This window comes from Bombus affinis, chromosome 1 (genome assembly GCF_024516045.1).
Source record: "Bombus affinis isolate iyBomAffi1 chromosome 1, iyBomAffi1.2, whole genome shotgun sequence".
Classification (NCBI taxonomy): domain Eukaryota; kingdom Metazoa; phylum Arthropoda; class Insecta; order Hymenoptera; family Apidae; genus Bombus; species Bombus affinis.
In genome coordinates, this window is record NC_066344.1 from 1,961,241 (window position 1) to 1,985,960 (window position 24,720).

At 32.3% G+C, this 24,720-nt stretch overlaps 5 protein-coding genes across 19 annotated transcripts in view; 2 read left to right on the top strand and 3 right to left on the bottom strand.

Annotated features, from left to right (window-relative positions):
• LOC126915938 (dipeptidase 1-like) overlaps positions 1-7,675 on the top strand; it is a 235,620-nt gene extending 227,945 nt beyond the window's left edge. For all 3 annotated transcript variants that reach the window (XM_050721131.1, XM_050721109.1, XM_050721120.1), the window contains exons 6-8: positions 2,036-2,196; positions 4,998-5,127; positions 5,528-7,675. In XM_050721131.1, coding sequence (XP_050577088.1) covers positions 2,036-2,196; positions 4,998-5,127; positions 5,528-5,659 — 423 coding nt within the window. In that variant the 3' untranslated portion in view covers positions 5,660-7,675. The remainder of the gene's footprint in view (positions 1-2,035; positions 2,197-4,997; positions 5,128-5,527) is intronic.
• A 195-nt stretch (positions 7,676-7,870) lies between these two features.
• On the bottom strand, positions 7,871-11,818 carry LOC126915894 (anaphase-promoting complex subunit 5). Its single transcript, XM_050721033.1, has 11 exons — positions 11,642-11,818; positions 11,493-11,542; positions 10,937-11,316; positions 10,700-10,853; positions 10,411-10,592; positions 10,224-10,337; positions 10,030-10,159; positions 9,647-9,949; positions 8,804-8,925; positions 8,463-8,730; positions 7,871-8,346 (listed from the first exon to the last, which is right to left on the bottom strand). Exons 1-11 carry the CDS (start codon positions 11,778-11,780, stop codon positions 7,978-7,980), a joined length of 2,211 nt encoding a protein of 736 aa, XP_050576990.1. The 5' UTR covers positions 11,781-11,818; the 3' UTR covers positions 7,871-7,977.
• A 159-nt stretch (positions 11,819-11,977) lies between these two features.
• LOC126915944 (three prime repair exonuclease 2) lies at positions 11,978-15,292 on the top strand. 2 transcript variants are annotated; one of them, XM_050721171.1, is made up of 6 exons: positions 11,981-12,169; positions 12,242-12,492; positions 12,572-12,829; positions 12,932-13,098; positions 13,167-13,295; positions 13,542-15,292. In XM_050721171.1, the coding sequence occupies exons 3-6, from the start codon at positions 12,622-12,624 to the stop codon at positions 13,770-13,772; spliced, it is 735 nt and encodes a 244-aa protein (XP_050577128.1). In that variant the 5' UTR covers positions 11,981-12,169; positions 12,242-12,492; positions 12,572-12,621; the 3' UTR covers positions 13,773-15,292. The 2 variants fall into 2 exon arrangements, with proteins under 2 accessions (XP_050577118.1, XP_050577128.1); XM_050721161.1 differs by having other exon boundaries at positions 11,978-12,169; positions 13,167-15,292.
• LOC126915913 (cyclic GMP-AMP synthase-like receptor) lies at positions 14,174-17,905 on the bottom strand. Of its 5 annotated transcripts, none has more exons than XM_050721073.1 (11): positions 17,576-17,905; positions 16,929-17,029; positions 16,723-16,839; positions 16,413-16,583; positions 16,230-16,330; positions 15,848-16,145; positions 15,614-15,778; positions 15,423-15,548; positions 15,156-15,339; positions 14,855-14,902; positions 14,174-14,773 (listed from the first exon to the last, which is right to left on the bottom strand). In XM_050721073.1, the coding sequence occupies exons 3-11, from the start codon at positions 16,837-16,839 to the stop codon at positions 14,700-14,702; spliced, it is 1,284 nt and encodes a 427-aa protein (XP_050577030.1). In that variant the 5' UTR covers positions 16,929-17,029; positions 17,576-17,905; the 3' UTR covers positions 14,174-14,699. The 5 variants fall into 5 exon arrangements, with proteins under 5 accessions (XP_050577030.1, XP_050577033.1, XP_050577040.1 ...); XM_050721076.1 differs by lacking the exon at positions 17,576-17,905 and adding an exon at positions 17,224-17,569; XM_050721083.1 differs by lacking the exon at positions 17,576-17,905 and adding an exon at positions 17,146-17,164.
• The window catches only part of LOC126915851 (uncharacterized protein C1orf112 homolog), a 34,106-nt gene continuing 27,148 nt past the window's right edge, over positions 17,763-24,720 (bottom strand). For 5 of the 8 annotated variants that reach the window (XM_050720982.1, XM_050720969.1, XM_050720974.1 and 2 more), the window contains 9 exons: positions 24,239-24,396; positions 23,644-23,837; positions 22,960-23,105; positions 22,747-22,873; positions 22,501-22,666; positions 22,055-22,286; positions 20,995-21,322; positions 20,690-20,890; positions 17,975-19,518 (listed from right to left, as the gene is read on the bottom strand). In XM_050720982.1, the coding sequence (XP_050576939.1) occupies positions 18,898-19,518; positions 20,690-20,890; positions 20,995-21,322; positions 22,055-22,286; positions 22,501-22,666; positions 22,747-22,873; positions 22,960-23,105; positions 23,644-23,837; positions 24,239-24,396 (2,173 nt within the window). In that variant the 3' untranslated portion in view covers positions 17,975-18,897. The other 3 variants (XM_050721012.1, XM_050721002.1, XM_050721021.1) reach the window with 3 other exon arrangements.

Below are 24,720 nucleotides of genomic sequence, written 5' to 3' on the forward strand. Positions count from 1 at the left end.
AGTGACAGGAAACATTTACCACCGGCTATTCGTTTCTATTGTCGGGTTTTCTGCTCCATTATAGGAAACCTCTTCGCGTTCCCTCGTTAAACGACAAATTAGTAGGGCGAGAAATTAACGGATTTATCTGTTCTCCTGTTCCTCGTTGGCTTCGTATCTTTCCACAAACCGCAATTTTCTTCCTCGAGTCCCCTCGAGTGGCAGATTTTTCCTCGTCTCGTTAGAATTCTACGCTGCGTTTCGTAACTGTAAAACCACCCGAAAGAACTTTTAATTCTTACGTATACATCATCAACTTGATAACTACGCCGTGTTTGACATTTTCTTTTCGAGACAATTTATCCTTTCCTCTCCCATAGAGGGAAAATCGTATTCTCGTTTTTGCACAGATACATGCGCAATCAGCGTAGGAGAATGCTTCATTTTACAAACATTGAACTCCGAATACAGCAAGATGGAATTGTAACGACAATTTTTATAAATTCAACTATTACATCCTGCGTATTTCTAATCGGATTTCGTTGCCACGTACTTTGTAACTCGTGCTTGGAAAAGAATAGAAAATTTAATTTTATAACCGTAAAACGCAGTAAAACACACCTATACCTATACACGTTCTTGAAACATAAACATACATAGGTATATAGATATATTTTATCGATATTAAATAGACTAATAGACTAATAGACACAGTATATGCTCGATATAAAACGAAATAATGAAAATAATATATAATAATAATAATAATACAATAGAAATCAAGTAAAAGTTATTTTACGATAATTGAGATGAATTTTTAAAATATTCCAAAAAATTACACAGTGAACATTATTAAGCGATATTTTAACATAGAAACCTGTGTAAACGTATCGTTTTAGCTTGACAAGAGAGTTATCTCGTTACGAAGCTTGAAACTGTCCGAGATCGACATTTCACAAGTGCTCTTCCGTTACTCGATGGTTAAAAAAGATCTTCGATTCTCTTATAAGCTAGTAAAATATCCTTTGCAATTCTCTGATCAAGGGGAATCAGCATTACATAGCTAAATCTGTAGAAAATATCAGAGAAGAACAATTTACCATTTATTCAAGTCGTCGATCGTTATAACGTTTCTGAATCGTGGAAAGAAATTTTAGAAAAGAATCCAATATAGAATCTGTTAAGTTTGACTTTACTATAATACATTTACTTTACGATGTTAAACAATGCCGTCGATAAATTCTTTCCTCTCGAATAAAACAACGTTCATTCGTTATCTATTCGAAAATAAGAAAGATCGTTCTTTAAAATAAGATTCGTAACATTCTGGGCCAACATTTAGGTTAGTTTACGACAGGTTTCTACGGTACAGTACAGTTGTCCAAAAGAGGAAACACAGGTACGTACGATGCAGACGAAATGCGGTTACGCGAGAACATTGCGGTAGATTTGATCGAGAGGAACGCGTGACGATAGTTGCGGTTAGAATCTGCGGTAAATACAAGGCACGATCAAGATTTCAGACTTCGAGCAGAATAATCGAACTTTTCGCCGATCCGAAAGCTAGCGTGTTCTTATTTGTTTCAGGTGAAAGATTCCAGTCGCCAGATCTCCAAATTTTCAAGTTTTCGAATCTCCGAAGTCTGAAAAATTCACCGAACGCGTCGAATCTTTAGGTTTCTAAGTTTTCAAACGCTCGAATCTTCGAACATTGAAATTTGTAAATATCCAGTCATCTAAGTTTGCTTAAAGTTCAAACTTTCGAACGTTCAGGTACCCAGATTTCCAAACACTCGAGTTTCCAAATTTGTTAACCTTGAACACGCGATCTTTCGAACTTTTCAATTACCAAATTCCATCGTATCCCAAAAATTTTGCCTGCTATTGCGTCTCTGGTACCATCCAGCCAAGTCGGTACGATACCATTTTAAATTTTTGGATGAAGATACACGAACGTATGGAATTAAAGCTCGGATAAGTTTTTTATAAGAAGCGCGATCGAAACTTCGAGCGACTTTATCGAACGATGCAACATAAAATGGAATTTCATTTGCAGGCTGCTAACGGTGGATTGGTGATGGTGACGTTTTATAATTACTTTGTGAAATGTGGCTCTCAGGCGACCGTCTCCGACGTCGCCGAGCACATTTACTACATTAAAAACCTAATTGGCGTGGACCACATCGGTGTAGGTGGCGACTTCGATGGTATCAACAAGTAGGTACATTTTTTTCTTTAACACGTTCTATCGCGCAAATCCATATACATATACACGATAGAATACACAATCGCAGATAAATAAACCTTTCGAAACTTTCCAATTTCTGCAGTTGTTACTCGGAATTTTTACGTATTAGCCCTGTTCGACGATAATAACGTTTTCTAAAATAGTACACACATGTTAGATATAATACACGTAGAAGCCTCAGATGGTAATAGACGAATAATTGTCATTAAATATACGATGTATACCATTTCTGCAGTTGTTACTTGGAATTTTTACGTATTAGCCCTGTCCGATGATAACTTTTTCTAAAATAGTACACACATGTTAGATATAATACACGTAGAAGCCTCAGATGGTAATAAACGAATAATTGTCATTAAATGTACGATGTTTACCATTCCTGCAGTTATTACTTGGAACTTTTACGTATTAGCCGTGTTCGATGATAATAGTACACACATGTTAGATATAATACACGTAGAAGCCTCAGATGGTAATAAAAGAATAATTGTCATTAAATGTACGATGTTTACCATTCCTGCAGTTATTACTTGGAACTTTTACGTATTAGCCGTGTTCGATGATAATAGTACACACATGTTAGATATAATACACGTAGAAGCCTCAGATGGTAATAAACGAATAATTGTCATTAAATGTACGATGTTTACCATTCCTGCAGTTATTACTTGGAACTTTTACGTATTAGCCGTGTTCGATGATAATAGTACACACATGTTAGATATAATACACGTAGAAGCCTCAGATGGTAATAAACGAATAATTGTCATTAAATATATGATGTAAACAATTTATATATATACATATAACCGCAATACGATTAAACATGTATGTGAAACAAAAGATCGTTTATATCGTCAAATATGACTCATTCCCGATGTATATACCTGTTTAGAAAAACTCATGAAAGATCCTACGGTATTTTTCTGCTCGCCTGGAAAAAGATAAACGCGAAGGAATGTCGTCTTCGTTATATGCAACCGGTGGATCTTTACAAAATGCACAGAATGTTCGTAACACGCAAATGTACATAGAATACTCAAAGTCTAGCAGCTGGCATAGCTCAGTAGGTGAAACGAGTTTCTCCTTACGTTCTGTTCCATTATTTTGCCTTTACAAAAATACGAATCTCTCGTAAAAAGGAGTCTAAAGCGAAAACACCTCACTAATCTCATTAAAGAAATAAAATATACAAACTCGAAGATGGTATCTCGCTGTGGGTAGCCATCCACATGTTATTTAGCAATGAAGCTAGATAAATTGTAAAGTACAAATTGAATAATAAAAGAAAAAAAAAAATGAATCTGTACGAATATCCGCGGTCCGGTTATAAGCCATTTCTACGAACGGACGCCAAAGTCGGTGTAATATTCGAATAGGAAACATCGTGAATCGTGGGTCCAATTTGATATTCCATAAGTTTAATCAAGGGAGTACGCACGGCTCTAATTAAGCTTTTCGATGCGGCGGCGTTGGTCGAAAAGATTTATAGTCACAAGGGTGCGGCGGCGTAAACCTTCCTGTGAACACATTTACCGGCTCGTGTCGGGTAATTCATCGTGTTTGTGCAAGTTATCGTAAACCGATGAACGGAGAATTAATGGCACTGTAAATCTAATTACAAGACCATAGACTTTCCTTTTTTCCTTTCGATATTCTGTTACGCGATGGATGCTTGGTGGTCCGTTACAACGGGTTATCGATCATCGAAAAAAGAAAAATAAAAAGAAAAAATACAGAGGGCAGCAGGATGGAGTTTGAGGTACACGTCGGAAAGAATTACGGGTTGTTTAACTCATTTGGATTCATGGTGGGAAAGATAAGCTGTAATTTAATGCGTTTGAATGTAAATCTTCGTGATTAATGTCTGTTATTACTGGATATAAACTGATAGAACGAACGTGGGACAACAGTGCTTGGACAAATGTTCCTTTTATTTATACACTGGCATCGATTTAGTAACTCTTGATGTTAATTAGAACGGAGATTATTCGCGAGAGAAGTAGAGTCGTTTGAATAATTATCTAATGGAATAGATTGTATACAAACGGGTATATCCAATTATCAAAGTTTCACTCTGAGGTGGAGTTTGATGTAAGTGCCCCAAGAAATACTTTTGATGCTCAACAAAAAGGGTTTATTAAACAATTAACAATCAACGATTAACGATCAACAATTAACAATCACGCTTTTCGAATGTGTTTGCTTCGCTGTTACGCTAGACCCTTCGCACTTCGTTGTTCGAAACGGAACGAATCTTTTTCTTTCTTTTTATCGCCCCTCAAAATCCCTACTATCCACGCGTTTGTTTGGCGTCCGCGACCGTTGCCACGCACCCCTTCTTCTCGAACATTCGGCGAAAGGACCGTTGGGATATTGATAGCTCATTAGGCACTTCGCTTCGGCGATATGCATTGTTGCCGAGTGTCGCGAAGCCATCGGAAAGTTCCGTCGTCGCGTGGCGCTACAACTCAAAGTTTATAAATTTTGTAAAACGAGCAGATGTATTTTATACGAATTCCTCTTCTCTTCGAGTTATTAAAATCCTCGTTAATAACCGTAAAAAATTACGATATAAAAATTGCCATTCCTCTCTATTCATTTTCATCTCTATAATTGTTATACGTTACTTGAAATAAATTGGACATTTTGACACGCGCATTGTAAAATAGGAAAAGTCGCAAAGATCAACGTTGCAACTATCCATTTCCAGTTTGATCGTAATCAAATTCGGACACGACTTGTTACAAGAAATCGATTCTGTTGACAGGACACCCAGAGGACTGGAGGATGTCTCCAAGTATCCGGAACTGTTCGCCGAACTTCTTCGAAGTGGGAACTGGAACGTGTACGACTTAAAGAAAGTCGCCGGACTGAATCTGCTGAGAGTCCTTCAAAAGGTTGGAACGCGTTCAAATCTAAATTCGAATCTTTGTGTCAGGTTGCTACACCGCGAGCATCCCAATTGTTCCTTATACGACACGAAAATAAAAACAGTGTAGTCTGTTGTTTAATTCTTTGATTCTGAAAATCGAATAAATTTTAAGCAAGACGATTCCACAAGAGTTTCAATTAACTTTCGCTCAATCGATTATTAAACGAAGGATGTAAACGAAATAAAGGAATCGAAAGGGGAAACAAACACTTCTCTTCTGAAAGACCATTTTCTCTAGGAAAAGATAGAAATATTTTTGTTTTGCGAAAACTTAGGACAAAAGTAAAACTTTTTTATGAAAATGATATCTTGCGTAGACTTGCTATTTTTTTTAAAGAGAAAATTGCACGTGTTATTCGTTTCAGGTGGAAAAAGTGAGGGACGACATGAGAACAGCCGGTATGACGCCTTCCGAAGAATACCTTCAGGATTCTCCCGACACAACCGGCAGTTGTGCGCTCGATATCAACTCCGTGCAAACGGTCATGGAGATTTGAACGTTCTATCGTGTCCTTCTATAGTTTCCGGATGGTGTGCAAATTACTTCTCCACGAGCACCTAGCCGTCCTATGCTCGACAAGACGAGCTGAGTCGCGTCGGAACCGGAGAACGAGCGATCCAAGAGAGAGAAAGAAAGAGAGAGCTTCTCATTGCTTGATTCTTGCCCGCCTACAAAATCTGTCCCTTTTTAGATGCTCAATCAGGATAACAATTGAACGAGAGAAAAAAGAAAGGATGAAGAACCTACCTCGAACGAAATACACAGCTTCGAATGTCTAATTTGCTGGGCTGTAGGTTTCTTTTGCTTGAAAGCACAAACATAGAACATTATTATTTTTCAACGAGCCTCTCCAAAACTGTTAATTCTCGAATGTTCATAATTATTCGAACGATTAAGAAAATACGACGATCGTGTTTTTATCGTAATATTTATTTTATTATCGTTAACGTTAAAATAACCATTAAGCATTACGAAATTTACGTTCTAAATTACCAATGTATCTGTCAATAATAATTTAAGCCTTAAGTTTTAAGTAGAGAAAAACTGATTATAAAATCGTCTGTATTTTAAACATTTATAACAACCATATTTTGGTATCTCGTACATATGTTTCAGAACAGACATGTACAAGGTAACAATGCTATTTTTCATAGGAGTAATAGCAACGCATTGTAAAATGTATTATAAAAAGAAATACGTGTATTCTAATATGCAATCTTTGAATAAAGTGTAAACAGATTTTTCTCCACTTCATAGTTTTACGATACAAAAGCTGTTAATTCGAAAAATTGTGTACATCACTGGGAGAATTTAGAATTTTCATTGTCGTTCGAAGAGTTATAGAGCGTTGTGTTCTTCAAGAAAATAAGATTTGTCGAAAACCAGGCTAAATCCTACAATTTGATATTGTATACGTGCGAGTATATATACATATATACCTCCGACGTATGTTTAAAAACACCACTAAATAATTTAATGAAAAAGAATTTAGTTTCAAATCAATCAGTTACAATTAAAAAGATCATACTTTTAGATAATGTTTTTGACGTACTAGAAGTATCAAATTACATAAAATTCTTGTAAAAGAAATGAAATTCTTGTAAAAAATGATTTTTGAAATACCAAGCAAAACGATCAATTATGTATAAATCGGTACACCGAAGCAAATACAGAGAACATATTGTGACAATATAGAAATCTTCTAAACTATGTCACTCTCGTACTGTAAAAGAAAAAAATATTATGTGTGAACCCGGCTGTGTATCTTCATATGTCTTCCCCCTTCGTTGCACCAAAAATACGTGCACTTTAGCGTTAATAATTTGAGGAATCAAAATGAGCAAATCCATATCTGAAAGAATCACGGGTTTATTTGAAAAACATTATTATAGTCGTTGAAGTGAAAAAAATTTCAGAAGGAAAACATATCTGTTTTAACAAAATGACGCAAAGAAAAAGCATATTCGCAAAATGAATCTTGCTGTTAGTATTATAGAGAGGAGAATATTGTTATACAAAACAAAATGCTTTCAAAAAACAAGAAATACTTGGATAAAATAAAAATTGCTCACAAGAACTATTGTCGATCGAATTCAAACGTGTGTGAGTGTTTCTCAACGTGTTATATCGGATGTAATCTATCACTTATACACATCCAAATTTTCCTCGACAAAAGCATCATCTAATATCTTCGACGACTCGCTGGAAGTTTCTGGGGTTTTGATAAAAATTCACCCCTGCGATTTTCATGTGTCACCATTCACCTATTTGTGTCCTGTGTGCACTTACTATGTGATTCATGCGAGTTGATCCTTCAAAAAAAAAAAAAAAAAAAAAGAAAAAAAGAAAAGAAAAAAAATTGCTATCGGATAACAAACAAAATGAAGATAACTCGTATGGATTATACCTAACTCCTACATGAGGAGTAGGTAAGAAACTTTAGAATATCAAAAATTCCGTTGTACCTTCGCAGCGGATTCTATAAATAAATGTTTCTATTGTATACTTGTCATTGTTCGACTATTCATTTCCCCTTATCCTTATTTTACAACAGATTTCCATATCTTCAGAACATTTCACGTAAGTTGTATTTTACAAAATGTAATTGTATGAATCTAATTATAAGAGTTTTATTAGTATCAATACCTTAGTATTTTTTTCAATTATTACCTAATACACATACCTAATAATAAATAATAATGCAGGATTTTTAGGAAAATACTGTATATTTGAATGTTTCGTTTCTTAATACAAATGAAGAAGTTTTTCAATTCTACATATTTATCCTTATCTTCTTTTTCTGCATTTTGATTTTCAATATAAAGACAAATTATTTAATTTTGTAAGAAGCTGTTGATCTAGTTGGCGAAATTCAAAAGCACATTGATTTCGTTCAGTTTTAAGATCGATTTCGTGACATAGTAAAGATTCTAAACACAATGTAATTCTTAGTCTTCCATATGCTTCGACTTTTGTAAAATAATTTTTCGCCTTTGAAAGTGCTTTAATAGCTTTTAAGATTACTTCCTTTCGCGTCTTGTCACATGTTGGAGCAGTAGCAACTAAACATTTCGCATATAAAACAAACGCTCTACCTTGATCGTAATACCCTCCATGCGCTAAAATTTGTGTAATTGCTTCTTCTACTAAGTTTAGTGCTAAAGTTGGCATACCCATTATTAACTGGAACGTTAATAAAAGATCAATATAATACTCATAATATCTATAATATCTATAATGTAATCAATATCTTCAATATCTTTAAATTAATGAAAAAATGTATTAATTAATCTAATTACCTGAATGTTTGCAAGATGCATTTTTATTAATGCTTTATAATAAGATAAATGATTTTTTACTGCAAGTTCTAGAGCTGTATTTAGAAGTACCAAAGAATTCACTCCTACAATTCCACTCTCTGGTGAAACAGAAGCGCACATTATTTGACTTATTAAAATCATAGTTCTTATTTTATTTTGAGGTGTTAATTGCTCTTCTTTGCCAATGCTGTCGATACATTCTAAACCTTTTGGATAATCCCCTTTTTCCAAACAAACTTCCGCTAATCTAAACATTCAAATTTTTAAAGACAATACAGACCCTGCACAATAAAACGACATATTTTAACATATCGCTATACCTAAATTTAGATTCCAAAGGATCTAAACTTGAAATATTTGACGCTATTGCTTCAGCCTCACTCCACTTTTCTTGTCTCATTAATTGCGTAAACACATAAAGTTGCTCGCTTAACTTCCATATCTATGAAACAAATAACATTTAAACTTCGTTATGTGATTCATTCGGTTACGTATAACATTAACCCTTTGTGGACGAGTGTCGGCAAATAGCCGCTCGAATCTGTTCACAGTTCCGGACAATTATCTTGAAGTGGCTGGCGTACGTCTATTTTTCTAAGCGATAATCTTATGCGTATTTACGCGTGGGTATAGTAAACTAAACAGTATTATGTTTTTGATGAAAGAAAATTATAGATCTTTAGAAATCTCATTTTCCGTTTAACGTAAACTCGCGATGCCAGATGATGGTTGAGTCAGAACGAATTTCAATCTTTCAATAGCATTACCAGATGAATCAGAAAGCTTTTTATATATTTTACATATTCTTTATAATACCTTATACACGATGCCCAAAAGTTCCAGAAAGAACATGTTCGATAGTGATAGTAGTGATGACAAGCGTTATTTTGAACCTGACAAGATAAAAGACGGCGGACAGTGCTTCAGAAAGTAGAAACGAAATCCGTTCAACAATGAATCGGCTCAAACGTTTCAATATTTTTAGTAATAGTGACAATGATGATGAACTAAATATTGATGAAAATGATACAAATCTCGATAATGAATAACGCAAACGTTCAACGTGTATATTTTTTCAACTGCGCGCACCAATACCTCTCGTCCACAGCGACGATCGCTCGTCGAGCGGCCCCGTCCACAAAGGGTTAATTTCTAAATGGTACCTTATTACACGGTTCATTAGGAAACCTCTCCTTAGCATGAGCAAGTACGATGTCAACCAAAAAATATTCTCCAAATTCTACTAAGATATTCGCGATATTAATGACAACCTGGCAAGTAGATGGTCCATTAAACATATGTTGTTTTTTATCCCCTGTATTATGTAAAAGTAATAACTGAGCACAGACTGAAGACATCTCAGTTTTACCGTAGTATGCCCATAATGCAGATTTTTCGGCATATGTCATTGACATTAAATCTACCATAGAATGTTGACAATTTAAGACATCGGATTTCATCAGAGTCTGCAATTAAATATTAAGAACAATTTAATCTTGAATAAGCATTAGAACACACATTGAATACAACTGAATTAAAGAAATACCTCGAACACTTGTGATGGACTCTTAGCTTCTAAAGCAGAATTATGAGCATATGCAATAAGACCTAATCCAGTTGTGTGAGTTATTCCTAACATACTTGCCTTGCCAACTGACCTTTCTATCAATGGTCCCCTAAATTATATTACAAATATGGTGATAAATATATATCAATGCAAGTTAAGAGATTTTAACTTACTTTTGTTTGATAGTTAAATAATACATCCAAGCATGTGCTAATTGTAAACAGACATTATCTCCAGCTTCTTGAGCCATCATGATAGCTTCTTTCAAAGCAGCTTGTGCTACTTCCCTTAAATGAGAATGAAATGACAACATAAATTGTATACAAAATTTTTAATTTTTAAATTTATATAAAAACGCACTTATGATTAAATTGAGCATGTAAAACTGCTAGATTTAAAGCTGCATATCTGAAAATGCGAGATTTATCTTCAGGTGCAGAACGGTTTTCCAAAGGTGCTAATCTATCAAAGCAGTGATAAAGACTATCTATAGCTCCACAATATTCATTGACCCTTAAACAGTTTAAATAACTTAAATAATGCTGAAACATATTAAAGATTATGAGAAAGCAAGAAATACAAAAAGATATTTAACTGCATCTTTTAAAATATATATTAATAAAATGTGTTCTTACTACATGATACTCACAGCTTCTGCGTAATAAGGACTACAACTTAAAAGTTCTCGTACAAGAACTTGCAGTTCTGCAGGAGACATCGCTTTATGTTCATCTGTTTGTATAGTATGTGCTTGTTGTGCAACAAGTAATTCAGCTTGTCTTCCACCCCAAGTTGGTTTAATTCTTTCAAAATACAGAGAAATTATAACAAAATACATATATATAACATAACAAAATTACAGTTTATAAATATAATGAACACATACTCATTTATATATGAATCTTCTGTTTTAGAAGCTGCAGATATATCAGAACCATCAAATGTATTAATTCTTTTATCCAAATATTTTTTCAAAGCTTCATAAAGAGCTACAACTTGATCAAAAGGTAATTTTTCAAAAAAGATTATAACTCTTCTTATATATAGTCCAAGCACAGAATTTTTATTTAGGGCAGGTAAAGAAAGAGAATGATCCAATGTTGGTTTCATAAGACGTCCAACATTATCAAATAAATCTAATAATCCTTCAACCCCTTTTCCTCTTAACATATTCAATTGCACTTCCATATGATGTGCAAACCGATGTAAAATATATTCAGGGGAATGTAATATATTCAGAAGTGTATTAAGATCCATGTCAGGGGACTAACAAAAAAGATAAAAACATTTATTATTTAATATACTCCAATAAAATTAAATATTAACCCTTTATAATAGTATACATATGAATGTGTGTGTGTGCGTTTGCATGTGTATAGAACATTTTACTTTATTTAGTGTACAAAAAATATATTAAATAAAGTCATTTTGTTAATGCTTACTTGAATCAATTTCAAAGCGACTAAACAAAAATCGCGTCTTTCCACAATTGCTGGAACAAAATATTAATATTAATAGTAACATTAATAATATAGTATTACAATATTTATAATAAATTTAGATTATGATGTCTATAAAGATAGTAAATTACCTTTTGTTGTTTCATTGCAATATTCTTTAATCAAAATGACAGTTGCTATTTTATATGGTGTCAAAGTTTCTTTTTGTACTCTTTTTATATTGCCATCGATGTTCATTAAATCAGTAGACATCGTGATCAACGGTATCATAGCACGTATTTCAACTAACTATATACTTTCCATTTTAAACGAAAAGAAGATTTTATATGTATGCTAATTTATATATCTGAAATTAGCAATGGTAAATGAATTTATACTTATTGTTATCGTATACCAGGATTAGTTCGATATTATCACGGTGAGGGAGCTTTAACTCTCATGTGTTTTATCCAACATCGCATCCTCTCTGTATGTACATACATATATTATGTAATAAAAAATACCTATATTACAAAAAGTACGAATTTTTTATTCTATTGCAAATATATGTAGAAAAAGTAACATATAGAAACAACATAACATCGCAGCTCTACATGTAACTCATTCTTATGAACATGAAAAAATACCAAGTTTATATACACAGTAAACGCTTAAGAAAAGTATATGCATTTGATAAATAACATAATAATGTTGAAAATTGAACTTATTTAATAGTAACAATTAATTTCCAGATGATATGATAACAGATAATAATAGGCATGAGTAAATATCCTAACATTTTATATACTAATTTATAGACTAAATATATTACTATTATTATACTACTATTATTATTATATTACTATACGTTATATTATTGAGATGGCAACTAAGTGATTGCGAGTTTTATCATTACCACTTAATGATAAAATCCGTAGTCATGTAATTGGCAACCCAATACTTAGCATGGATATGTGCATTTAATGCATGTTGTGATTAAAAGGTTAATGCAAAGATAACATTACAAGTTAGTGAATTAATTATTAATTTTGTAGTTAATATAAATTTTATTTCCAATATAGGAATCCAATTGCACATTTACTTTAATTGATCTTATTAAACCTTTTTAAAAATGATAAAAACATTTATATTTATTGATTTGGAAACAACTGGATTAATTACAAAGAATTATATGCCAAAAATTACAGAAATGTCATTAATTGCAGTATCAAGAACTGCTTTATGCGATACTACAAATATTTTACCAAGAATTTTACAGAAACTTGTTTTACCAATACATCCAAACGTACCTATTTCAAAGGATATTCAAAAATTGACAGGTATCTAACATTTAATTATTTTTAACAGACAATTTTTATTTTACCTTAAACGAACTGCTATATCTTTCTATTTTTATATAAATAAAACTTACATTATTATAGGCATATCCAATGAAAATTTAAAAGAATTTCCATGTTTTAACTGTGACATATATAACTTAGTAACGAATTTTATAAATCGATTAGCACCACCAGCTTGTTTTATAGCTTATAATGGAAATAATTATGACTATCCAATATTTTTATCAGAATTCAAAGATATTGAGAAGGTATATGTAGTATTATATCGCAATATAATTTTACAAATTCATGAATAATCTGATTTGTCTCTTTAAAGAATTTCAGTGAAAATGTTTTAAGCATTGATATGATGCATCTTGTCAAAGAATTTTTCTCCTATAAACAAAATCCAGTAAAAGAAATGGATATTGTACACTCTACTGTTAGTAGTTCCAATTGTACTGAAGTTAGTATTTTATTGAATGATGGTTATGATAAGATTTTATCTGATGCATTAGATTCTATTATGGATGCAAATCTTAATGAGCATAACAAAACTAACACTCCAACTAAGATTAAAGAAACAGCAGTTCATTTGGATAGTGTATTTAACACTCCACAAACTAGTTACTGTAAAAAGATACAAAAAATCAATGAAAAGACACCTGAGAATCAAATTATAAAATTACAACACCGTGATGAAAATTTTCAGGGTAGAAGAGGAAGTAATATAAGAAGACAATTAGATTTTACAAATAGTCGGCCCATTAATTTTAAATTGGGTAGTGTTTATAAACATATTTTTGGTAATAACCCTGAAGATGCACATAGTGCAGAAGGTGATTGTCTTATTATGATTCGCTGTGCTATCAAATTAGGAAATTTCTTCTTAGAATGGGCAGATTGCAATGCAGTACCTTTAATTAATTATATCAGCAAATAAAATATATTTGTTGAAAGAGTAACATTTTTTTTTTGATAGTATTCTGTTTTTGATTCCACTTAAGGAAATGTATCTATTAAATGTGTACATGTATTGGATTATATCAAAATCTTCTGAAAATTGTTCAAAATATAAATTTTAATAAATATATTGTGAATTTTGGAAGTGATAAATGTAATTATAAATTTAAAAATTTATTTTACAATGTATAAATAAGAATTTATAAAGCGTCTAAAAATTTTTTTATAATAATAGAATACACATATGTATATAATAATAATAATAATAATAATAATACTTAATATTTTTTCACACTACAGACACTGATTTCTTTAGTATATATTTTCTTAACTTAGGGATAGTTATTTTAGTGGAATATCTACGTGAAAAAATAAGTCGAATTAGATAGGATAAAATCTTTTTATATAACACTTTGTCTCTGAGAAAATCGAAATTGAAAATTTGTGAAGTATACTTTAACTTGGCTAAGTACTCACTAGGTATGAACAAACAGTCAATAGAAAGTTATTATACATGTGAAAATAGGTCAAAAATGTAAAATAAACTTTTTTCATTTAAGACTTCATTTTTAAGAAAACAAAGTGTAAACATGTTTAATTACGAACTGGTCTGATAAACGCGCAGGGTACATTTTTAAATTTGCTTTTTTCGAAAATGAAGCATCTTATAAAAAAATTTTACTCTACATTTTTGTTTTATTTTCGAATGTAGTTTAAATCACTGTTAATTATTTACTCTTGATCAATCCGGAATTAGCTAAGTTAAAGTATAGTTGTTATAATTTTATTATAATATATATAAGATATGGATAATAATGATAATATATATAATATATATTATATAATATATATTATAATAAGAATATATATATGTAGTATTTTATTACAACAAATTTAGGCAATAAAATTAGAGGATTACACAACCGCCCTGATTTGTTTGGTCTGTATCATTGTTTCTCGCACCAATTGTAATTATGTTGTCTATAACACATACATAATGACGTAATTAGTACAGTGCGTAATTATTCTAATTACTGTTTTATTATGATACCTAATATATACCTGGGTTAGTTATGTTATTCTTTAGTGATAACAATTCCTCTGAGTTTACTGCAATGTAAAAAATAATAGCTTTAGATTTGACACAGACTAGCAGGACGTTATCATTATGAATAATCATTACCTATTTCTCTAAATGCTATATTTATAAATGTTTTAGCAAAGAATTTGCAAAGAAGATATTTTACATATTCATATGGGACAAAATCCACTTATTTGTATCAAGTTTTTACACTAGGTATAGTTGCATAAAACAAATACCTATTTTAATATAATTTAACATATTTTAAACAACATAACTTACGAATATATTTGACCAATATATATTTATCCGTTGCATTCTTTTCAATATCTTTAATGATCTTTTTTAAACGTTGAGCTATGTTATACATTTGTATCTGGCTAATTCTGGATAATAAATTGTACTCTTTATTCCAATAATAGTCTAGCTTCCCTTGCTCACAAACCCGTTGTAATTCTTTAAGCATCTAAAAATAGCAATAATTTATATGGAAACATGTAATACTTTATAAATTTTATGTGTATATCGATTCAATATGGTTTATATTACTTCAAAAAAGAAATATGACAAAGATATTGTATTGATGCTCGTATCTAGTTCTGTCAGTTTGTTTAAACATGTAGTTTCTATGTAATAGCTTGCTATATTCTTCATGTTTTGTGTATTTCTGAATTTCTAAAAAATACAATGATGTCAAAAATATTATAATCATACTAAGATGAAATACTTTGTTAAGCAACCTTCAGTAAACGTATAACTTGTTTTACACGACCGTGTCTTGCAAGGATTTCATTTTCTTGAAGACTAAAAGCGGTTCTCCAATAAAGGGATGCCAAACTAGAATCACTATCATTACAATCAGTACGTACTGGTACTGGAATTGCAAACCAGTTTCTATTTCGAAACTAAAAACAAAAAATACTTATGATACAAGTGCCTTTATTTAAATAAAATACTGTGATAAATACACAAACCCCTTTAAGTTCATCAAATTTTGGAATATATTTTTGAATGACATTTATATCAAAAGGTAAGGATGGTGCTAAATCAACATTTATATCCTCAGTTTTATCTGGAATATTCACTATTAATGTGATTGCAGGCCCACTTTCACTTTTTTTAATGTTTGCTGTATAAGAATTATTTATTAGTAATCTGTATTTATCTCCATCCTTCTGCAGCTTGTTCATAACTTTGTCTATAATTCCTTTTATCCAATAACGAAATTTATTTGGATTCACAAAATTATTATCTATTAATTTGTTAAATTGTCTAGAAAATAACAATACTTTACATAAAAGTATAATAAAATTTTTCATATACTTTATACTTAATAATTATAGTTTATTTTGTAACCTTATTTCTGTATTTGTAAGATCTTTATATGTATATATATTACGTGTTTGCACATTATCTTCTATAGATATTTTTATAAAACCTGCCCGATCTGAGGAATACTAAATAGTAGAAAAAAATATATATCAATATAAAATTAAACATAATTTAATATCCATTTTAACTAACTAAAAACATCCTTACATTTATGTAATAATAGTTGATAGGGAGCTTTAAAGTAACGTTGAAATCAAATTCATTTGGTGCCTCTATTTTTGTACCTTTATAGAAACTACCACAGAATATAATTTGTTGATACATTTTTTCAAACAGTGAATCTTCCGATTTCATATGATTTATTAGTGTTACAATTACCTATTTATTAAATTAAATTATAACAATACATATGAATATAAATAGAAAATTTAGGTCATTATTACGTTTTTAAATATTTGATATAATCTCATTATGAACAATATATTTAATTATATAGTTTCTTTGCAGGAAAACATACCGGTTGTAACTGCTCGTTAACTTTCTTTACCTCATCAATTTGTAGAGATATGAACATGTTACTTATTTTGATTATTTCATCACTTTGAAGATACTTCTTCATATCCGCGTTTTGCATCTGTAAATATTTTAATAAAAATATTTTAATATTTAATATTTTAATAAATAAAACATTCTCAATTTGAGTAAGATTATAATAAAAAAGACCTTAAAGATATATTAATGCGTTTTTCTTTTTGGAAAAAGAAACAATGGAAATATATAACGCGTTTGATTTGTAATATGTAAATCCCTCCTTTTGAATATTACTGCAACAAAATCATAAATTATAAACTTTAGAAGAAACAGTTACATGGCATAAATCAAAAGAAACCGACATTATACGATTTAAAAAATATAATTATTATACTCGTTAGGTACACACTTAATAATAAAATACATATCACTATTGAAATATGGAACAAATTCATGAATAGCGTTCTAAACACGTATTGTTACAAACCTAATCGCTTTGAATTTAGAACTGGCGAATTTACTATCGAAATCACTACTACGGAAGTTTAGCTTTGCTTAGCGATTTATACGCTGTTATCGGTAATGTTAGTGAGATTGAAAAGCGATCCGAAGGATAAAGATATACACCCTTTTTTAATAAGACAATAGATATCAGTTTAAATTCACTTTTTAATATCGTAGTCCTTAATTGATTCCGATGTCTAGATCACTTTGCAAATTTCATATTGGATAACGTCACACATTATAGACTTGTATACTTATTCACGTGAAACTTAATACAACAATTACATAATATGAAAACAATTTCATAGACATTTCTGTAATATTGGAATACGTACGTCAAGATGCTTTTGTTTCAAAATCGCCAGCAACGTGTATATGACGTCGATGGGCATTTGTCGCAGAAATGAAAATGACGTGCGCTGCACGTCAGCTAAGGAATGCAAGGAATGCCTTGTGGTATTACATATTCCAAAATATTTTGAAATCTACCATACAGTAGTAGATTATTAATAAATAAAATGCTATCGTTCCCGTGAGTATTTATTTATACTCGTGTAAAACTCTACATATAAGACCTTACCAACACACTGAGGCGCTGCTTAAAAGATTGCACTCGCAGACGCGGTGACGGGTTACTTTGTTATCTCAACGTGTTATATTGTAGCGTACGGCACACGTAACCATGAGTTTATTGGTAGCGCAAGTGGTTAATATATAATAAACTGTAATATATGTAAGAAATAAAGTGGGCCAATAATTTATTATAAATTTATATATCTGTATATACATACATTTAACCTTTTGCGAACGAGTGTCGACAAATAGCCGTCCAAGTCTTTTCACCGTTGCGGACGCGTGTATGCGGACGGCATATAGCCGACCGAATCTGTTCCGGACAGTTACTATTTTCTAAGCGATAATCTTATGCGTATTTACGCGTGGGTATAGTAAACTAAACAGTATTATGTTTTTGATGAAAGAAAATTATAGATCTTTAAAAATCTTATTTTCAGATGTCAGATGATGGTTGAGTCAGAACGAATTTTAATCTTTCAATGGCATTACCAGATGAATCAGTAAGCTTTTTATATATTTTACATATTCTTTATAATACCTTATACACGATGCCTAAAAGTTCCAGAAAAAAATATGTTCGATAGTGATAGTAGCGATGACGAACATTATTTTGAACCTGACAAGATAGAAGACGACGACAGTGCTTCAGATAGTAGAAACGAAATCCGTTCAACAATGAATCGGTTCAGACGTTTCAATATTTTTAGTAATAGTGACAATGATGATGAACAAAATATTGATGAAAATGATACAAGTCTCGACAATGAATAACGCAAACGTTCAACGTGAATATTTTTTCAACTGCGCGCGCCAATACCTCTCGTCCACAGCGATGATCGCTCGTCGAGCGGCCCCGTTCGCAAAGGGCTAAAAGAAATAAAACGATCTTAGGCCTAATTTTTCTACAATATAGGTATTATTAAGAAGATTTATTTAAATTGTTCTTATTCTTTGCACGATTATCAAGGATTCTTAATGAAAATAAAAAGAGTATTTATATTATTTGTTCGATCATTTCGCGCGCTTATCCTTACGACATAAAAAATTACAAATTATTATACAAAATGTATTCGAATAAGACTTATTTGGATTCAGTCAGATCCAAAATCTTCATGCAAATTAACCGTAGTCTTCGCATCACGTGATTTCCGATGTCACCAGTCTTTTTTAAAATATCATTCAATTCGTCACATATTTCGTTTACGTGTTCATCGAGGTGATTGAAAGGCGAGTTTTTATCGAAACTTTCGATAGACTCGATTTCCAATTTAGCGAGTTTTTGGTCCCTTTGACAATCCTCGTAATTGTTACAAACATGGTAAACATTTTGCGAATGTTTCGCCATATGTTGCAAATAATCTCGAATATCCGAAAAATCCTGAAGCTCGTAATAAATCGTGCCGGAAAGATAAGCAGGCAAAGAATCTCTCAACGACGACTTTCTTGTAACCGCGGCTGCCATTTTAGTCACAAGATCCTCGTTCGGACACATGTGAGCTACATAATCAAACGATTCGAAAGCTTCCTGTCGTACCCATGGATTTTCGTCTTCCAAAAGTCGGCAATTGAGCTCCGCTAATGCATTAACCGTTTTAATCCCACAGTTATCAAAGGAATCGATTCTGTTTCTCAAGTAATACGACGTTATTGCCTTTACGTGTGGTGGGAGACATAACAGTGACGCTAAAACTGCTTCTAGGATCTGAAATCATTAAACATGATTATTTATGATATCGGTCAACCATAACCATTAAAGCATAGATTGTGACTTGTTATGCGGTTCACGTGATTTATCGATAAAATAAACTTTCGTAAGATAATTTCATCGATGGTACGAATCACTATCGATTACGTAATAAATGAAACATGTAAAAGTATTGGATCGGTCTGGACTACGCGAATCGCAAAAAAATATAACCTTAAGTTTATTCAAAACGTTTATGTTAACGTTTATGTTAAGATTTATTCAGAACTGTAAAATACGCATAGAGCAATTTTCGAAATTTGTCTACCTTGACGATTGTACAAAAAATGCTGCAAGAGGATTTTATCTATAGCATTCTAGGGCGTCTTCGTTTCTTTTTCGGACTACTTATTTTAGAGAATGACGGAAGCCAGGCAACCGTTCCACGCGTTCGAAGTTTCACGTTTTCTTACAAGATAAATGATATTCTATTGAAAATTTTTCATTGAAAAATAAATAAAAAATAACGAGTTCAAAATAGTTGATCGGAACCATAATTGCAACTAAATTAAAAATATAATTTTCTGTAGTATGTTTTATAACGTGGTATGTATTTCCTGTTTTGTTTCTCATTACAGTCGATCACTTATTTTCTGTTTATAAATGGGAGTCAAACGAGTTTAATGGCTCGGTGCACAACTACATAACCTGAATTCACTGTAATGTTACTGGCCGGTACATACACAGGCACTTGTGTCCTTGTCTAATAACGCATGCATATTCGTTTTCACGCTATATTGTATTACTGAACGAAACGGTAATAGGATAGACAAAACATTCTGCATGGCACAGACGTCGAAACAATAACCAGATAGTAACACGATAGTCGTGTCTGATAGATACCCGACGATAGCTCCTCCAGAGAGACCAAACCTTAGTACAATAACCCTCCAAAATCAGCACTCAACACCTTTTTGTTATAACACTTTGATCCGTTAATCTGTTGGATTCGTACAATAAATTTTACTATCATATTTTACTATCATATATATGAAACCTCGAGCGAAGCTATGACGTAAGGAGATCATCGGTTCTTATTGGACCGGAAAACGTGCACGTGCCAAGACACGAGCTGATCGTTTAAAAGATTAATTATACAGCAAAGGAAAACGAGGAAAAATGTACATACCGAGAAGAAAATATCGTCTTGAATTTTTTCAGGCTGCGTAGCACTCAACAGTTTCCACGTAAATTCCGATAACATATCCAACTGTTTGCCTTCGAAAATTTCGATCGTGCTTGCGATCCAGTTCCATATTTGCGACAGGATATTGATGGTATTTTTCTCCTCCGTGTAGTTGAGTTTTCCGATAAACGACATCAGCATCGTCTTTTAAGGAGGAAAATGATTATTCAAATTTTCGTAAGATCGAGATCGAAAATTTATCGAATCTTGTTATTATGTAATTTATACTTGAACGTAACATAACGTACGATACGATTCCAATTCTGTACAGTAGGCTGCTGCTGTAATTCAACGAACGAGCTCGGTATCTCGTTTAATACGCATGCCAATCGATCCTGCAAGAACGCTTTCGTTTTCGGGGGCAAAAATCGTGCGACGGCCAGCCAGCATGGATTTTTCAGATCATCCAGCTCCGTTATAACGGTGTGCTTCGTTTCCTCCGGGAGCAAATTGTACAATCTTCCAATCAAGTTCTCCAACATAACGATCTCGAGACTGTTGCTACGTCTCATTAAAACAGCATAAACGTTCAAGAGGTATTTCACGTGACTAGCGCAAAGTTCTGGAGAACCAATACTGAAAAGCAAGGTGTTACGTCGAAGAAGCGGGCAATGTTCAGAAAATTCGTTTGCGTTTACATCGAAGAAACGATCGGTTTTAACTCGATGAAATACAATTCCTTATCATCGAATTACGACCACCCAAAGTTTCTGATATTTCTTAGCGTTTTTAACAAAATCGAAAGATTTGGCCGAATCTTATACGCGACGATAACGTTTATTAATTGCTAAAACGTTATACGTATTCGTTTTAATAACTTTTGTTTCACATTCACGTTTTTCTTCTTCGTATTATAGCTCGTACTGTTTGGTCCATGTCCTCGTTATTTTACCACATGTCGCGAGTTTCTCTTTTTCAAATTGATCAACGTAATGATGATTTCAACAGATTCTAAATATTTTACATGGCACGTAAGTCGAACGAATTTGCTTATCGTTCGCTATGACAATACGAGTGTACTGTTCGATGAACGAATTTAGGTTTATATCGCGTAATGATCTTGATAATCGAAGACAGTTTACTATTTATAACATAGTCTTGCGTAGTTAAAAGCGCGAAATTTTTGTACGTGGTCTTAATTCGACGGCCAGGGATTGTAATATCATAGAATTTTCTAAACGATTGCTTTTTGATTACAAGATAAACTATATCGAGAACGTATTTGGTATAATGTTTTACTTCAAAAGCAAAGAACGAACGACCAAAACTTAACATCAACTATGAAAATTTATTGATCGATTTACAAACCGGCCGATGAAGCACCAGATATCCGAACTAAGCAAAGAACTCCAAAGTCGATCGCTGAATAAATGCTTCAATAAAATCAACTCTACAGCGTGAAATCCGTCTGCAGGAATTTGACTGATCAGTCCACAAATTGGTACTATCGTGGCTTCGTATATCGAGGCGGATCTCGATCTTTCTCCAATATCGTGTACACCTGGTAATTTCACCTGACCCACGCAAATCTCCTCCTGCACTGTTTTACGGTACAAATATAAAATAATTTTCGAGATTATTAGAAAATATCAGAATTCTTTATGTGTAACGTCAGCTTTCTCTTATTCTTTAAGATCTGTTTCTCAAAGCTTACGTTAAAGGATCAAGTAAGTTAATAAGATTTATTTCGTTGAAAATTCTATAATTAAAAATTTGATAGATACCAAAGGTAGGATTCGAAACGTAGTACTTACGGTGATTAACGTTGCTTAACGCGACATCGACGATCGATTCAGCGCCTAATGTCCATTTGCAATGTTGCTCGTATGGCATGTAAATTAATTTTTTCATGATATTAACCGTTAACAGATGGTAGCCTAAATTATCGATATTTGCCTGATTTCTATAATCGAAGAACGCCTGGAATATTTCAGGGATATCGAATTAGATACGAACGTTCTACGTTAAACCGATCTGTTAATTGGAGTTTGTCGACGAACCTGTTTAAAATCGGATGATTTGAAAACGGTATTCAAAAATGGTTCGGATCCCTTCGAGATTTGAACGTTTATTAGATCGATCAGTTTTCTATCAATTTGCGAGTTTTGTAAACACAGCGGAGAACACCTGATTGCAAAGAGCGATGTAAACACCTTTAATCGATCGTAAGATAAAAAATCGAGAAATCAAATAAAAAAGAAAAAGAAATATACCTGTGCATCTTTAACAAAAGTTCGATCACAAACGGAAGAATCTCGTTGTTTATGTGCGAACAATAGGCTGCAAACAGTCTGTCCAAAATTTTTAACGAATGTCCAATAACTTTTATCGTTCTTTCTTCTATCCGATTACTCGAGTCCTACGTAAAGATGATTATAAAAAAAAACTTGGAAAAAAGGAAATATTTTTATAGATCTATCGAGTCCGGCATTTTGCGTTTAGTTTAGATAATCGTCTCGTTTTTAGCTTGTTCCTCGAGATATTTGTTATCCGAGACAATGGATAAAGGCGTTATTACGAATTATCTAAGATTGTTAAAATACACAATACACAATCACAAATGAAAAAGAAATATTTTAAAACACCGATCAAGTAGCAAATAATTCTGTACAAATAAATATCAGATACGATCTATATTGCTATGCAATCAATAAATAGATAGATGCGATCGATATGACGCATCGTGTATCTGTATAAGTTTTTAAACGTAATCTAATCTCTGTTTCTTCCTCCTTTTAGATTCTTTGGGTGTTAAAAAACGAAAAGTTTTACAAATTCCAATAAACGTTCGGATCAAACTTTAGTTCGTTTCAACGATTTTATTATATCAACTTTGTAATAATAGAAAGTAAAATAGTTTGTTCGTGTAACTGTAGAATTTTTCTCTTGAAACGTACCTGGCAAAATACGAGCATCGAGGACACGTCTTTTGCGAATTGGGCAAGCTGCAAAGTGACGTTCATAGCGTTTATTCGTTTTATATGATGTTGATTCGTAATCGCCAATTTACCGAATATTTTCGACGTTTCCACGAACGTTTTCAAATCCAGTTCGCGCGAGATGGTAACGAACGATCCGATCGAATCGATTACTGTTTTCGATAGAAGACGCATGAATGAAAAAACATCGAGTTTAATTAGAACAATGAATTGGCAATAATTAATAATACTGAGATATGTACATACGTGAAATGATTAAACCGTTAAGGGCCAAACGTTGAAATAACGTATAACAGATACAACATTAATACGTAAATACAGCATTAGCGCATAATAGAAAATCTGAAAATCTACAAATCTAATGATCTAAAAATCTAAAGATACGAGAGCCTGGTAACTTGAAAATTTGAAAACGGAATACTTGGTTAAAGCAACGTTGGCCATTAATGGATTAAACAGAGCAACGGTATCTTCTTTCCTCTGCTTGACGTACTCGATAAAGATAAAGATGGTACGGGTTAAAGAATCGTTAAGACGTAATAGGATCGCTCACCTTTTACCAATAGTTCCGTTTCCGATTCCGTATCCGTGTCGAAGACTATTACGTTCTCTAAAGTGGCCAGGAATAGATTCAAGATCGTTTTCGCCTTGCGAAATAGATTCGTTAATTCCTCCGATACGTCCTCGAATAAAGTAGCGTACAATTTTTTACTGTAAAAGTCGATACGTTTTCAAATGTAAAAATATCATTCGTCTTTGCCAGCTGTTCTTATTTAGTCAAGAATAATGTTATTAAACGATATTTGAACTACGGATATTTATGCAGATTCATATCTTCGTGAATAGGATTAAAGAAATGGAATGTGAGCAGAGTTTTCTTTCATCTCAAATATTATTCGCTCGAACATTAATAACAAGCGTTCTACTTTGAATTTGCGCTTTTAAATTTTCTATAAACGCGCAAAAATCCACAATTTATTTATTTAAGTTATTTAAATTACACTCGAAGATGGTATCCGACTGGGGGTAGCCATC